The sequence below is a fragment of the Fulmarus glacialis genome, unplaced genomic scaffold (genome assembly GCF_000690835.1).
Source record: "Fulmarus glacialis isolate BGI_N327 unplaced genomic scaffold, ASM69083v1 scaffold39722, whole genome shotgun sequence".
Lineage (NCBI taxonomy): Eukaryota > Metazoa > Chordata > Aves > Procellariiformes > Procellariidae > Fulmarus > Fulmarus glacialis.
The window spans coordinates 1-17,200 of NW_009200459.1; the positions used below are offsets into that span (position 1 = coordinate 1).

Consider the following 17,200-nt stretch of genomic DNA (forward strand, 5'->3'; position numbering starts at 1 on the left):
ACCCCCCCCAACTCCACGGGACGGCGGTGATGGCCGAGCCCAGTCTCGCGGTGCGGAGGAAGAGCCGCCCCGGCTCTGTCCGGAAGCGGAGCCGGTCCCCGGTGCAGCCTAGCGCTGTCTGCTCGCCGCTGGCTCGCAAGAGACCGAGCTCCGGTGGCGAGGGGCTCCCGGCGGAGACCCCGGTATGGGGATGGCGGGGTGCGGGCAGGCTCCTAGGGCTGGGTATCGAGGCGGGGGGACTCCTTCTGGGAGGGTGGCTTGGCCCAGACCGAGCCTGCGTGACGCTGATCGGGGAGCGCCTTGCTTTGTATGAGAGGGGATGCGTTTTGGCTTTAACTTCAAAAACGTTTATCACTACTAAGTAGCTATGCAGGCATCATGTCTGCTTGTAAGTTAAGTTTCACTAAGTTAAAGCATGCGCTCCCTTAGAAGTAAAGCTAGGTTTTGCTCACAAACAACATAAGAAAAACACCTAATTTTCTCGTTAAGTTGGGGAGGACTTAAATGGCTTGCATCTAATCTATGTGCTGTACAAGTTATGCTGACTTCTTTGGTGTTACTTTGGAGTATTAATACTCATGTTTTTACAGTGTAGTAATGATAGTGAAGAAGATATGTTTGGCGACTATGACAGCTTTTATGGAAATGATTCTTTGCTAGCTCAAGTTGATGATGTAGAGCACAAATGCCTGCAGGATAAAAATACGGATATTAAAGCAGCTGGAGAAATTATACTTGGGAATCTTCAGTCAGGAATTCATCAGAAAAAACAGGATTATTTTTCTACTTCAGAAAATATGGTTGTCCTTAAAGCTGACAATGAGGATGCTTTCCAAACAAATGAAAATGACCTGTTGGATAACAATCAAGAACTGACTGAATCTATTTTAGATGACTTGCCATCATCACAACTTTTGTATTTTGAGAAAGTGGATAAACTTTCTTCTGATTCTAGAATATCTCCAGTCTCAGAAAGGAGGAATAAATGTGTGAATTCTTCCTCGGACAAAATCAGGAGTCCATCACCTTTTTGTCCTGATGCTGAACATGGGAACAGACCTACTGACTTTTCCTCAGACTCTAAGTGTGATTTATTTAAAACTGAGAGTCTTAAAGATCATCTGAAAAGTGCTATGACTGGAAATGCCAAAGCCCGGACTCTGCAGGTCTCTAAGACCAAGCAGCTTAAAGAAACTGTTTTATCGGATGTTGCTAGGAAAACTATTGAATCTTCTTCAGTTGATATAGGTCCTTTTTATGGATTACCTAGCAAAGTTAAAGATCTATTCAGACAATTTCGAGGGATTGAAACGCTTTATGGTAATGTAGCTAATGGTTTGTTGAAAAAAAAAATTGTTAGTGAAGTGTTGCCTGGATTAGCCATGTAAAAGTATTTAAGTTAAGGTAATATTTAATGTAAACTGTGTTGGAAAGTGATTGTTTGGGGTTTTTTAAGTGGTTATTTTGTTTTTTTAGATGGATGGTAGAGGTTGATAGGGCTTATAGAATACTTCGGAAGGCTTGATGACTGAAAGCTTTTAGCGGTTTATTGAAGAAAAACTCTCAAACACTAGGCTTGAAATATTCTATATGAAACATAGGCATATTGATTAACATGCCCCTGGGGTTGCTAATAATTCTTTCTTAATTTTGCAGAATGGCAGCATGATTGCTTAATGTTAGAATCTCTACAGCAAAGAAAGAATTTAATATACTCATTGCCAACCAGTGGTGGAAAAACACTTGTAGCTGAAATAATAATTCTCCAAGAATTACTTTGTAGGCAGAAGGATGTTCTGATGATCCTGCCATATGTTGCCATTGTCCAAGAAAAGGTCTGGGTACAGTATTTCTGATACTGCTTATCTTTTCTGATATGCCTTGTTACTTGACTGGTTTTAACACTAATTTTAGCAAACTCCATGATTTTCATAAATATGTGGTGGGAAGTGAGTGACTTCTCTCCTAAATGCTGCTCTGAGGGTCAGTAATTTTGTAATAAAACAGACGTAAATTATGAGGTGAAGATGCTGAGTTACAAAGTAAGGCGTGCTGAATTTTTAAATAATAGCTTTTTGCAATGTTATGTGTAGTTCTGCAGTCTTAGAGCTGTACTGCCTGACTTGCTAAAGAAATGGTCTTGAACACGAAATAAAAACTAGTATTTTTTTGGTATAAAGGAAAAGTTAATTTTAGAGAACAGATGTAACCCAAGCTTGATAATATTTGTAAACACTTCAGCTTTGCAGTTGGAAAAGGTAGTCATTGCTAATATGTTTTCACTAATTCAAACAGTTGATTGTGGTGTGGGTTGGTTATATGCATGTTGAGTTCTTGAGGCAGCTCTGAAATCCAAAATGATCATGAGTTTGTTCTCTAATTGATCTTTTTTCGAATAGGTTAGGGGTTTATCGAGTTTTGGGATAGAATTGGGTTTCCTGGTTGAAGAATACGCAGGAAGTAAGGGAAGATTTCCACCAATCAAGAGAAGAATAAAAAAGTCTCTTTATATTGCTACTATAGAAAAAGGACATGCTCTAGTGAATTCCTTAATTGAAACAGAAAGAATTGATGACCTTGGTCTGGTTGTAGTAGATGAGGTATGCTACAGGATTTACTCAGATTTATAATACGCAATTTTTTCTATTTATAATATGCAATTATTAGCAAAGAGCAGTTTTTTGATTACTTGGTTTTGCTTTGAGTGTTTATTATGAAATTATTACTACTTAACTAAGTTTTTTCTGCATTGGTACATAATTCTGTAATATTCAAAGTTATTTTTCTTTAACTGAAACATTTGCTGCTAGATCAGGACAATAGATTCTATATTGAGAGATCTACTGTGTTAGTCGTTGATGGTGAATTACTTAGTAACTACTTGTCAATTAAACATCTCTAATGAATTAGAAAAAGCATAAATCATTTTAACCATATAGAATGTATTTTATGAATCCCAGAACTGAACTCCTAAATATGAAACCATGAGACTTTGTGTCTGGTATTAATGATGACTAAGTAAAACATTAAAAAAAGAAAAATATCAAGTAACATTTGACTGTGAGGATTGCCCCTTATTCTGCTTTTCAGTGGTGTGGCTGAGTTGTGCTACTAAGGGTTGATTGTGGGGTTGAATCACATGTATAACATCTAACAGGGATGTTTAATTCACGGAATGCTTCAGGCTGACTGACCTTACTTGGACACAGTAACTTCTAAACAGAAGACAGCTTAAGAATTAACTTCCACTTTTTCTGGAAGCTGCTGGCTGCTAGAAAATTTTTTATATTAACTTCCACTATAAGTGTTGCTTAAAACACGGTTTCTTTAAAATTGCTTTAGGCTGGTGAATATAAAGATCTCCACACTGACTGTTTTCGGTCAGGAGTTAACTGTGTCAGTTACGGTCTAGTTAAATGGAAGGTAGATCTTGTTATCTGCATTTGCTCTTGGGTCTGTTTTTCCGTGATTCTTAAATATTGTTTCAAAATGTTGTTTCAGTGAGGCTATACTTCTGGAAGGAGCTTAGCAGTCAAAATTTACTGGAGGGATAACATGAGGAAGTCCAGCAAAGACATTCCTGTAATATTTGTTTAGGACTACATAATTTGGGTTTTTTTGTAGAAATACTCTTAACTCAGTAATATTCTTGCATTTTCTTTTTCCCTTCTGTGCACAGTTGCATATGCTTGGTGAGGGAAGTCGTGGAGCAACACTGGAAATCACTCTTGCAAAAATTCTTTACACTAGTAGTAAGTAATGGCTGCGGTTAAGGTTATTAAAATATTGTAGTGATGGCACCTCTAGAGAGAAGTCATACTTTTGCTTTCTGGATTTGTGGTGTTCTGGCCGCTTTTGAAAAACATGGCATGACTCCATGCAGTAACAGTGTTTACTCATTTAAGTGTTAGTTGACCCTGTAATGATGGGCTGGGTGTTTTTGAAGCTTTTTTGATACTACTTCTCTGAGAAATCCTCAGTATTGTCAAATGTCTTCCATTTCTTCGTAGGAGCCCCTTAGCCATTCCAATTAAATGCTTCTATAGAGAAGGATTCCTTTTTTATGTTTACGTCTCAGGTAATATTTCTTAGCTATATCTTCCTTCAAACCTGCTACTTTGGCATTTAAAAAGATTAACGATGAAGAAGCAGGCTTATGAATTAAATACTGAGCAGAAGTGTTAAAAATTATGAACATGGAAATAAATTCATCTCAACTTCTGTTCTACAGAAAACACGCAAATCATTGGAATGAGCGCAACTTTAAATAATGTTGGAGACCTGCAGAAGTTCCTGCAAGCGGAGTACTATACTAATAATTTTAGACCGGTCTGTATACAGGATACCATAAACTAGTAAAGAAGATATTTGACTTTAAAATTATAGCAAATCTGCTTAGGATCATATCGCAGCTTGTGCTTAATTTCACAGTTTAATGTAATATAATGCCTGCTACTGCTTGCAATTGTACCAATACAATAAATAGCTCTATGCACTTGTAAATGCACAAATGCAAGTACCTTTATATTGTTGTGTTAAGCCATTTGTGTCACTTTAACTAAACCAATTTCTGAATTACAGCTATTGGGATAAATCATTACAGTTCATTTGATATAACTAGAATCTGTACTACTGGTGGTTGAATGCTGTCGTGGCAATGGTTTATGAATAGTTCATGGGATAAAACATTTGTCATATTAGTCGTTATAATCAGGCACTTTCTCAAGGCAAATTAAAACAATTAACTTTTAAAAAAATTCTTGATGGGGTGGAGTGTGTGCTCGTGTGCATGCAAGTATGTATATGAAATGTGATGCTTAGAAAAAACCACTAGCTGTACATCAGTTTACTTAATCTTTAAGGACTTGGTAATTGAACTGAAGTTTCTGGCTTATATCTCCCTAGGTAGAATTAAAGGAATATGTAAAGATACGAGACACCATTTACGCAGTTGACAACAAAACAGAAAATGGCTATACTTTTTCACATCTCCTTAACTTCAAGGTAAAATCGAAGTGCTTATAGTTTCTTTGAACTATAGTTATAAAATGTATTATTTTACACTGATTTGTTTACAGAACTTTTACCAAAGAAATTACTTAAAAATGATAGTAATACCTGTGAGAAAGAAAATGGTAGACTTTGGGGAGAAAAAAGGCCTTTAAAATACTGAACGTGTAACTTGATTTTTCACTTTACTGCTCTTTAACGTAGAGGCTTCTTCAGTATTTTGACCTGTGAAGAGGAGTGGGTTTGAGTATTCCAGATATGCACTGTTTTATGGTTTTGGGTAGATTTTCTCAACAGTTGTTCACTCTTAAACGATACTGAAAGAAGACATCTTTTTTTTGTTTTTGTCGGCTTATTACTGCCTTGTAGGGATTCATTTCAACCTTCAAAAAGAAAATGTGTGTTATGGCTGACTGCCTGTAGCACAAGTAACATCGCTATGGTGTCGCTGAAAGACATTGAAGTATTAAGGGGAAAAAGCAAAGCATGCGATTCTTACATCCATGTATCCCTCCGTTCAAGCTAGATGTGTTAATAAACTCTTCAAGTGAGGATTGGGAGAAAAGCTTATCCTACAACTTGCAATTATGTCACATTAAAGCAAATGGGAGTTTTCCAGCGAAGGTTGAGAACCCGTGTTGAATGCTTAGTTTATGACTTAATTTCTAAGTTTAAATGTTTGTCAATCTGTGTTTATGATAGTATTCTAGTAATCTGGAGAAAGCAGATCCTGACCACATCATTGCACTGGTTACTGAAGTTATTCCTAAATATTCCTGCCTGATCTTTTGTCCCACTAAAAAGAACTGTGAAAATGTGGCTTCCATGGTGTGCAAGTACCTCAAGAAGTAAGTTTCTGTCATGATTTTTTAATTATGTATGGAATAATTGGTCAGAACTTAGTATTTATCTTCATTAGTTTGCAAGTGATTTTGCATGGTGATCAGAAGTAAATGTTTTGAATATGGAGTCATGTAAGGTTGCTAACTGCATAAATGATAGCAAACTACTCAAGGCTCATTAAACAAATGTTTTGCAAAAAAAAATCTTGTTTTCTAAACAAACTAGTTGAAAAAATGGTTATTAGAGGACAAATAATAAAGAAAAAAGGAAAAGCATACTAAATTAATCTAACCTTGTGTCCCTTTGGTACTGGTCTCTGTAAGCTTAGAAAACAAACATTTTCTCTATAGCCCGGTGTTTGGTCATGTATCTTACTAGTTGATTGAGTAGCTATGTTCCAGACCTACTTCATGAATGTAAGTTGTAAAATCTAAATCAGGCTTCGTTAATAAAGAAAAGAAAGTAAAACTTCTGTTTGGTTTCATTTAAATGTGATTTGATCAACTCACAATGGTCTAGCAAAGTTAAATTTTATGTAGGAAGAAATTATATTAAAATAAACAAAAACCCTGCCTTGCTATCAAAATTGAAACCATTTTTGATGTACCTATAATCTTCGCTACGAGCTAATACTGGCTGTATTTCCTTTCGTCAATGCACTTCAATGCACCCACACCCAGTCAGTATTTGATCCCTTCTGTACCTGTGCTTACAAACAAGAAGAGTTCTATTGCAACTTAATCATTCTCCTGTTTATTGCTATTTTAAAGTTACTGGAAAGAACTATTTCTCCAACCTAGATGTTAGAGGAATGGATAATGAACAGCAATAGACAGTAAGCATGTTTCTTGATATTTTGTTTTTAAGTAGTTAATGATTGATCGAAGTCTAAAACACTTTTCTTCCTCCAAGAGAATTTAGAGCTCACAGGGAGAAAGAGAAACAAGATCTCATCAAGAACCTGAAGAATATTGGAAATGGAAGCGTCTGTCCTGTTCTGAAGCAAACAATCCCTTTTGGTGTTGCCTATCACCATAGTGGCCTTACAAATGATGAAAGAAAAAGTATAGAGGAAGCATATTCTACAGGTGTCCTGTGTCTACTTGCTTGTACAGCTACTTTAGCTGCTGGAGTCAACCTGCCAGCTAGAAGGTTAGTAACTCAAACATATTTCATTGTTGTATTGATTTTTGCTTTGTAAAAAAATTGCTTTAATAAGTTGGAAATATCAGTGCTATTTAAAGTATGTTTCTGGTTTTAGTAGCAAATTGGAAGCGTAAGGGATTTTGTGTTGAATTCAGGACACAAGACTGCAAAGTTTTTACGGAGGAAATGTGAATCGGTAACGAGTCCCTCAGAATGCATAGCTAAAGAGCACTTAAGGAAATTTTAAGAAATTGAGAAAATGCTTCAGTATTTTAGTAATCTTATCCAGAAGAATAAGGAATTCATGGTGGTTTCTTTAGATACTGTCCTAAGAACAGCGTTTAAATTGTACAATAAGGAGATATAGTTTGAATATGTTTTAACACAAAAATGTGCTACCTTTTCTTATACAAGTGCTGATGATATGCTTGCTGTACTCTTTATGACCAAAGACTGTTTGCTAAGAATCCAGTTTTGTGTGCGTGTATGTTGGAATAACACATCTGAGGGGAGAAAAAAAATTCATAAAGACAAGTATTGTCTTTCTAGCATAACTGATGTATGGTCAGTGTTACTTATGTTTTTTAGTAGGGTTTATTTTATATCTCATTGATTTTTCACTCTTAAACTCAGGCTTTTAAGGCTAATTCCAAAGGTTCTGCAAAACATAATAAACATGGCTTATTATTCAATAAACCTTAAATTGTTAAATGTTTTCCTGGTTGATTTACACATCTGTTCAAACAGGTGCATTTGATTTTTATTAGTTACTAAGCAAGGGGCCTATATAAAGAATGCGTTTGTAAAATTTTATTGCTGCTTTAGTAATTTTAATATAAAACATAACTTACTAAAGACTTTTTTACAGGGTTATTCTCAGAGCTCCTTATGTTGCTAATGATGTCCTGAAGAAGAACCAGTATAAACAAATGATTGGCAGAGCTGGTCGAGCTGGAATTGACAGCGCAGGAGAAAGTATTCTCATAGTGCAAGAAAAAGACAAACACTTGGTAATTTTTACAAAGCTGTTGGTAATTTAAATTGTTGGATTAAGCTGGTGGGATAAATAGGAGGAGCTGAACTGCCTAGATTAATTTTTGTTCACTTAACATTGCAAGTATTTGACTTATGTAATAATACCTGTAAACTACCTTTATGTGGTTTGTTTTCAGATGTGAACTGTAAACTTTAGGTGTCCACACTTACTTTCTTTATAAGCTGAATCATCTGTATCAGTATTTTTAAAAGAGTAAAACTAATGCATAAATATTTTCCTTGAACTAATATATTTCTTGCTCTTTTTAGGTTCAGGATTTAATTAACAGTCCTTTGGAGAATTGCTACAGCAATCTTCTGCTGGAGTTGACCAAGGGAATGCAGAGCCTGTTGTTATCTTTGGTTGGACTGAAGGTATCAGTTAACTCTTCTCTGAGTAACTTAAGTGCTTGGGAACGCAAAGAAAATCTTATCTGTTGATTCTGTAGAAAAAATAGACTTTTTAAACAGATTGGCTTACAAGTTCAGAACAGCTTCTAATCAGATAAGAAGGACAAAGATTTGATTAGTCTTTTTAACTCAGTTATCAAGTAATCATGTAACATGACAATTTCCTTATGTGTAAAAGTCAAAATTTTAACTACCTTATGATACATTACAGTATTAATATGTCAATTTCTGATACTTGATTCAAAATACAAATAGAAACAGTAGAAACAAATTAACATGATGCAGTAGCTAGAATAATAGAACGGATGGAGAGCAGTTCCATCAGATCTATCATAGACTGTCTATCATTCTATTTGTCATGTATAGAAACACATTAACAGGATATCAAACTGCTCTATTCAGTAAATTTTTTCGTGTAGTTTATGAAATGTGTTATGTGAAATGACACCTTTAAACATGCTAATCACTTGCAAAACTGATGCAGATAGCAGTTACCCGTGAGGAAGTCAACAATTTTATGTGCAATACATTGCTGGGTGTTCAGCAGCAGCTGCTGTCTAAAGAGAAAAGCCTCTCAGAGATAATTAAAGATGGGTTAGAAAATCTAATAGAAAAAGGACTCCTAAAAGGAAGAATATCTGAGAAGGACCAAGATTCCAAATGTACACTAACAATCACACTGTTGGGTAAAGCTACATATAAAGGTAAGACTTTTTTGTTCTTATTATAATCTTTATTTCAACAAAACATTTCATCTCAGCCTTATCTCAATTCAACATGTTTTGCCATCTGTAGTCTGAAACTCTAATGAAAAATAAGTTGTAGGGAGACAGTTTTGATTACTAAATGATGTGCTGGACTGAAAATGGGAACGAACAAGTAGTGCGTGACTGAACATGATGGGAATGTAATAACACTGGTCACAATGGGACTAAAACCAGAACTGTACCCCCCAAAAAATGACTTAGATTTGATCTAGTGATTGTAATCACAATGGCTCACGACCTCGTTTTATAATTCATTGTTACGAACAGGAGGATTTCTTGATCTAGAGGGAGGCTTAGGAGGGAAAGGAAGCATATGACATGTAGACCAACTGTAGTAAAGAAGAGACTATATCAGGAAGTTTTGTTTTCCTGTCATAGCATAAAGATACAGGGTATGGAACACAATTGGAATAGGATGAATCTCTGCAAGATTCTTATGAACAATCTACGAGATTGTTCCAGGATTTTATTACAGCCGAGGCAATTCACAACCACTCCAAAACCACGCACAGAACAGACATATATGGAAATAGGTGACTGCCTTTCCTCAGTTCTGTTTCACTGCTCATGTTAGGTTAGAGCAATTAATTCAGGTTAGTTATTTCTCTTCAATTCGCATGGCATAACAAGCTTTTGTGGAAGATAAGGGAAATACTGACTCTATGTTGAAATCTACTATACTTAACTCTGTATGCCTGTTTAAAATTGCAATATATTGTGTGCTTATTTTAGGGTCTATAGACTTGGCATACTGCAATCTTCTTTACAGAGAATTGAAGAAAGGTTTGGAAGGGCTGATTCTTGAGAGCAATCTTCATCTTCTATATCTGGCAACTCCGTATGATATGACTTCTAACTGTAGCCCAGATTGGATGATATACTTGAGACAGGTGAGAATTTACTAGCAAATGTGCATATAGTAATCCTGCTTATTTAATTTTAAGTAAGTTTATACACATAGGAAATATAGATAGTGGGATAACCAGATTTGATGAAAAGTTAAGATATGGTATTTTATTTTCAGTAACAGGCCAGAAGTGCTTTCCTGTATTGCATAAAAACCTAAGTTCTCTTTTGCATCTATAATATTTGACCCTGTTTGGGGGAAACAATGGCATGAAACATCTCTTGAGTTGCCAGTACTCCAAATCCTGATTCTAACCTTGGTGCTAGCCTTGCCATCACCAGAGTCCTGGTTAATCTTAAACAAGACTTTCCTATAAACTGGCAAGTTATATGTAACCACATCATTGTAGTCTTGCAAGAAAACCACTATTAAATTGATCAAGAGCCATATTTACCATCTGATGCTCACTTAATCTCTAGTTTAGGGAGCAAAATCCACTAGAGAATGTTAAGCCTTAATCTTTGTTTGATATCCGAGTCTAATGCTTAACTCCAGCCATGATTGCAACTATTACGCTGTGACCAATACCTTCCTACAGACTACTATGCTTATGTCAGCCTTAGCAGCACAGCCCTTATCCTAGCCTTGCACACTCTGTAAGATCCACCCATAATTCAACTACTCCCTTTTCTGTAGTGTTGTATACTAGGGATAGCACTAAAATCTATCTAATTTTGTTAATGTGGCATTCGAGATGGACAGTTACAGGTGATTCGAACAAGTAGGCAAAGAAGCTGCAGATCTGACTGTCTAGTGACTATAGTACTAGTCTAGTGACTAAATACTATATAGAGATATTGAAAAACATTGTTTCACTTTGAGTAGTAGATTTATGCTTTCTACAATATTAAGAGAATTAAATATCTGAAAATTCTTTATAAAATCTTATTTTAGTTCAACCAGTTAAGTGCAGCAGAGCAAAAAGTAGCGGATATTGTGGGAGTACCTGAAAGCTTTATTACAAAAAAGGCTTCTGGTCAAGCCATCAGAAAGGTAGGCTGGAGATTTCTTATACCTAAGATGACAGTTTAGTCATCTCATTTGATGATTTACAAATTCTAGATTATTTTTCTGCTAGTGTTCTTTATTACTGTTGTACTTACTAAGGTTCTTTTAACCTCATTCGTTGGTTTTCTTAATGTTGTTTAATGACTTTGGGTATAATATAGACATGTTTTAGAGATATGAAGGAGTAGAGATGAAACGAATTTCCTTGTAGCACTAACAGAATATCTTGAATGTGATATTGGCTCTGAATTCTAACTTGCTTTATTCCTAGAATGTGGACAGTGCTGTGGTAAACAGGCTCTACCTGTCGTTTGTCCTTTATACCCTACTGAAAGAGACCAATATATGGAGCGTTTCAGAGAAATTTAATATGTCTCGAGGATATGTGCAAAATCTCCTTAATTCTGCTGCCTCATTTGCCTCCTGTGTTCTCCATTTCTGTGAGGTAGTGTGTTAAATGAATTCCAATAAATTCTTTGGGATTGGTTTTGCAAAATCTGGAGTTTTGTTCTCTTATGTTAGAACTGAACACAGGTGTTGTATTTCACCTGTCCTGTACAAAACTGTGTTTTTTCACCTTTCCTGTTCAAAATTACTTTTGCTGTTCAGAAAAGCATGCTCATACAGTGATATTTCTTATATTAAAAGTAAGCTTTATGCGCTGAGAATGTGAAAATATACAAACGGTACAGGACATTGATCAGTGTCAGCGCTGTTGGTGAAATAATTGACAGTTTTACCTTTCTCTTGGAAATAAGGCCATCTGGTTGTGGAATGTCATCTCAGGAAAACAGCTGACTTGGCTTGTTCTCTTTTTTTTCCTCTGTTGAAATAATGCATTGCTTATCCTTCAGAACTGCCCTAACTTTGGGATGGTCAGCTGAAGAGTGCTGAATACAATTCTGGAACTAGCTGAAAGGATAACTAGAAATAATAGTGCTTCCCATATCTAAAAGCCAAATATATGCTTGTTGCCATAGCAGAGCTGTCAGTCATACCCCCCAATACAGAACTTAGGATCTGATTTTTAGTGATCTGTTTCTGCAGGAATTGGAAGAATTCTGGGTTTATAAAGCCTTGCTGACAGAACTTACCAAGCAGTTGACATACTGTGTTAAGAGAGAACTCATCCCTCTGATGGAGGTAGCAGGGGTTCTAGAGGTTAGTAAACCTGGCTTTGGGAGATTTTTCAATGTAAACTTACATGCTAAATGTTACTGTGCCTTTCAAGTGTATCTGGAAGACCAATAGTTTTTTATTGAGAATTTGGCATAGTGCAGATGTCCTACAACAGTCCTGGAGGTTGGGGAAAAAGCAGTCTGTTGAGGAAATGTGAGCTGGAGCCAATAATGTTTTTCTTCTGGCTGCTACCACAGCAACAGTGAAAATGCTGTATTTGGACAATAATTTAGCTGTATACTCAGTTGGAAAACACAGTCCAGGTTTCTTTTGTGGTAAGGATTCTTCAGTTCATGAGAGTAAAGAGAATAAGAATTTACATGTTTAGTTAAGTTAGAAGATTCTCACAAATATGTGAAGTCCTATTGGGAACTTGGGCTTTTACAATCACTTGCAGTGCTGTATGTATTTTAAATAAGAAACTTAACTGGTCTCTGAATCGAAGACTCCCATTAAAGTAGAAAATCTTTTTGGGCTTCAGTGCAAGGTTATAAGTAATCACTGGACCTCTTTGCCAAATGATCCAACTTGCCTGTCCAGCCTATTGTAGAATCAGCTTGTCAGCAAACCATTGAATTTAGTGGCAGTAAGGTTTTATTCTGAGAAGCTAAACAATGATGAAGAGTCTAATGGGTTTTTTTGTATATATCTGAATATTATCTGAATATATTTTCTCAATTGGATGCAAAAGGTAAGTAGTCTTTTTTTCACAGCTCACTCCCTATGGGAGCATTTCTGTATAAGGGCAGAAACAGCCTGGACAGCATGATTCTGCTGAAGTTGTATTTTAAAGATCACTCTTCAAAATTATTGCTATAACGAAGGTACTTCTGGACTGGAGTTAAAACTGTATCAACAGCTGATATTCGTAGCAGGTAGACTGTCATTTTGAACAGATGTGATTTGCTTAGATTTCTGTGGAGGAAATGATAAAATCAATCTTAAGGTTACTGTAGCGAAAGAAAATGGTTTTGTGCTCATTTACTTGCACACCTTTCAAAGAGCAATCTAAAACCTTTTCATGAGATTTAAGTCATTAGTGGGGAAACATTCTGCATCATCGGTCATACTGTGCATATAACAGCCAAATAGAGCACAGAAAATATTTGCTGGCAATTAGTGGTTATTTTTGGTGAAATTAATGACACCTACTTCATATCAATGAACATGCGTAGTCCTCAGTTACCATGGAGGAAGATAATATATTGTAAGCTGTTACCTGTTGGATGCTAAAAAACCCCACATATGCCATCAAATAAATGTCTTCCTATTTCTTGTTGTCTTTAAAAGAGGCAAGGGGAAGAAAACAAAAGGTAATTGAGCAAATGTTTGGAGGTTTAACACTTGTTCATTGAATGGGTGTTATTTCATAACTCAGGATACAAAAGCCTTGGGTATAGTAAATTACTCTGCTACTAGTGTAGAAATGCATTTTAATTTAAACTTTGTAAAGTTCTAGCAGTATTTGTTTTGCAAAAGAAATGTTTTCCCGGAGACCCTCTGTTAAGCACATACTGCTTGGCTACCTTACATAGCAACAAGATCAAACCAAGTTCAGAGAAGCAGATAATGCACACTCCCTTACACTGGTGATAATCAAATTCCAGAGAATATCTCCTGTATATATGAGCTCACAGCCATGACTTTGCACAGAACTACAGAAATTAAAAAGATACTGTGATACTAAAGGAAAAATTATAAGCTTGAAACAGGAAAGTATAGTCTTTTCTGGAATTTTGTGAAAGCTCTGTTCTATGAAAATTCTGCAAAAAAAAAAAATCTGGATAAAAATCAGCCCTCCTTTCACTTAGACACCTCCAAAGAATGTGAGACAGTCATTCCTGTCAATGACAGTGAATGCAGAAAATATGGTAACAAAAGAGGATGGCAGAGTCAGCATCATCTAGGCTCAAAGAAAATAAAGACAAATGGGTTCCTAAGAGCTGGATAAGATTGTATGAGGAGGTAAATCTTAGCAGTAATGACGTATTTTTGGGAAGTAAAGATTCTCAGTGAGTATTCATGTTCTTGGAAAGATAAATCAAAGAGAATTGGATTGATATGCAAAGATGAAATGTTTGAGGTTGGTGCGGAGATTGGCATTTAATGGTAATTCTTATTGCCTGTTCTAATAATCTAACACGATTTTGGACTTGCAGGCTAGAGCAAAACAGCTTTATAATGCAGGATACAAAACTTTAGCACACTTGGCTAATGCAAATCCAGAAACTCTGGTCAAGATGATTGAGCACTTGTCACCACGTCAAGCCAAACAAATTGTTTCATCTGCAAAGGTAAGTTAGAAACAAAGTTACAAAAACCTGCTTCAGAACTTCAGTATGTCAAAAGTGTATGTTTGAATGACATTAAAAATGAAGGATTCAGTTTACTAGTCAAGGCATTAGTTGATATTTGTGATCCAAATACTGATCTGTATTAAGAATATATTGAAGTATTCGTAATATCATTTATCTAAGATGGTTAAGAGTAATGAATTGAGCAGTTGCTTACCTTCATGCTCCTGAATGATAGGAAAATTTAAACTTTTCTTAAAACAATTTGTTATATACAGGATAGGGGAAAGTTGTGCTGTTTTTCAGAGGAGAAGCAAAGGGCAAAAATGTTTGACGGCTTGTCTGATGAAATGCGGGAATTAAATGACTACCTTGATCTCCCTGCTGAGTTATAACTGAAAATGCTCAATTCTGCCAATACCTCAGGACTTACCTTACAGAAATTCTAGTGGTAGTTGTGATAAAAGAACAGGATTTTCAGACTGTAGAAATGGAAACCAACAAGGTATAGGGTTAACCTTGCCTATTTAGGTTGCTTTTGTCATGCCCTGTTATTCTTTCCTTTCTAATTGTTTTCCATTTTAAATATGCATCATGAGAAGGGCCATCATTTAATATCTGCCTCTAAGGCACACTTAGTGCCTTAGGCACACATAAATAATCCAAGGGAAAGGATCTGTAACAAACATTGAGTTGTGCCTAAACAAAAAATACAGGAAGTATTTTATTTATTAAGTGGTAGTGTTTTCTCTTCTCAGTCTCCATTAATCATCTGCTGTTGCAATGGCATCGGCTTCATGTTTGATTCTGCTAAAATAGCAAGCTTTCGGTAAAGTAAGGGAATGCCTAGAATAAATGAATGAGTGGTTGGTGTAAAAATGATGCAATCAATAGCAAAGTCTTGGTTTGTATATTCTCACAGTGTAAAAGTACTAACTTCGGGGTTTATGCGCTTAAGAAATCATCATGGCCATTTAATGTTGTTGTAGGCTCCTTACTGCTTTTTTTGCTGCTGTGTGAGCCAAAAGAAGGGGATATATGCAGATTCTTCATCTACATCAGTGTCAAATCCAGCAATCTAGCCTACTCTCATGCTCAGATTTTAAATTGGTGGAGTTTTATCTAACTGGGAAGTTAGAAGAGTGATTACGTGTGTTATGCTATACATGCTACTGGGGGACTCTTATACTCCAACTGCCAGCAACAAACAGTTTAGGGCAGTAGATTAAACAGTTGATAATATCAGGGGTCCTATATGTCTGATGTAAAATGCTGTAGTAAGAAATTTTGTATAAAGCAAGAAATTGGCAGGCACAACTTACAAATGTTTATTCTGACATGGAAACTAAATGTTTAAGGTTAAAAATGCCCTTGTTAACAGTTCTAGACAAAACTGTTCATGTTCTGTTAAATTTTGTGTATTATGTGATGGCAGAACTGAGAAAACCAGCTGTGTACTGTATGAATTTTTGTGTTAGTGTTTTTCATAAGGGTATACACTAAACAGTAAAAAATGTTGGTAGTAGTACTTGTGAAAATGTTAGTCCTTTGAGACAAAGGTACTGCAGTCCTGTGAGCAGCAGCAGCAGTTTTTTACAGAACACGTGCAAGCTTGGAAAGAAACATTGGTGTTTTAACCTGTCTAACAGTTACAGCTAATGCTTGTATTCATTTTCTGATTTTTTTTCCATTATAGATGCTGCTGAGTGAAAAAGCTGAGGCTTTACAAGAAGAAGTTGAAGAACTCTTAAAGGTGCCTACAAATATCCCAGGGACCTACTGACCAACTGTCATGAAGAAAAATCATGAATCTAAAAATTGGGATTTTTAAAATTTTTAACTTTCCTGTGTAAAGCTGCTGTAATTATAATAAATATTTCATGTCTTTTGTATACCTCAATTTTGTGTGAGTTCTGAGTCCAGAATGTTTCTTGGAAAGTTGACTTCATTTGAAGATTTTGATTGTGAATGTCTTGAGCAATAGGCTAGAATCAAAAAATGTGATCTTAATTCATTCCTGTTTTTAGACATAGCCCTAGGAGTGCTTTGGGGACTGGACTAACTGCCTGGTGTGTACTTCTGCCTAGAGCTTAGGTTCATAGCTGACTTAAATAATGCCTTTACATTGGATATTCCCTTTAGGACACATGTGCTTGAGCGAGCTACTCCAAAATTCCTGCTTGCAGGAATCTCTACTAATTAGTGTAGCTAATGGAAGGAGAGAAATAGAGTTGCAGTTCATAACAAAGAAGTTGTCCCAGAGTTGTGTAAGAAATTGTAAATGATGCCTAGTTTAAGCCATGTTAAAAGATGCAAATATCAAATTCACATTCAGCCTCTGGCAATTCCTGAGAGAGAATTCTTTCAGGATGTCTCTGTAGCAGTCTTCCAAACAGAAAGTTTAAATTTTCTTGGAATGTTTTTAAATTTCTTGATTAAATGTGAAGACTAATAAAGACAAAGGCTTGAAGAACTGATTCTTGAGAAGCCATATCAAGTTCTGAGACTCCATGGGCATGTGTCAATCACACTAGTTAGGATTTTTAAAGGTATCTGAGCCAGATTTGCTGGTTCAACAAGTTAGGCTTCATGAAAGTAGT

At 35.8% G+C, this 17,200-nt stretch overlaps 1 protein-coding gene across 1 annotated transcript; it reads left to right on the forward strand.

Moving 5' to 3' along the window:
- The first annotated feature begins 29 nt into the window (after positions 1-29).
- On the forward strand, positions 30-16,924 carry HELQ (helicase, POLQ-like). The gene is made up of 19 exons (XM_009573610.1): positions 30-182; positions 591-1,320; positions 1,657-1,841; positions 2,400-2,600; positions 3,680-3,752; positions 4,232-4,329; positions 4,906-5,004; positions 5,713-5,858; positions 6,766-7,005; positions 7,868-8,009; positions 8,305-8,409; positions 8,930-9,149; positions 9,945-10,102; positions 11,014-11,112; positions 11,399-11,572; positions 12,175-12,288; positions 14,466-14,600; positions 16,297-16,460; positions 16,743-16,924. The coding sequence occupies exons 1-18, from the start codon at positions 30-32 to the stop codon at positions 16,381-16,383; spliced, it is 3,159 nt and encodes a 1,052-aa protein (XP_009571905.1). The 3' UTR covers positions 16,384-16,460; positions 16,743-16,924.
- Positions 16,925-17,200: the final 276 nt, after the last annotated feature.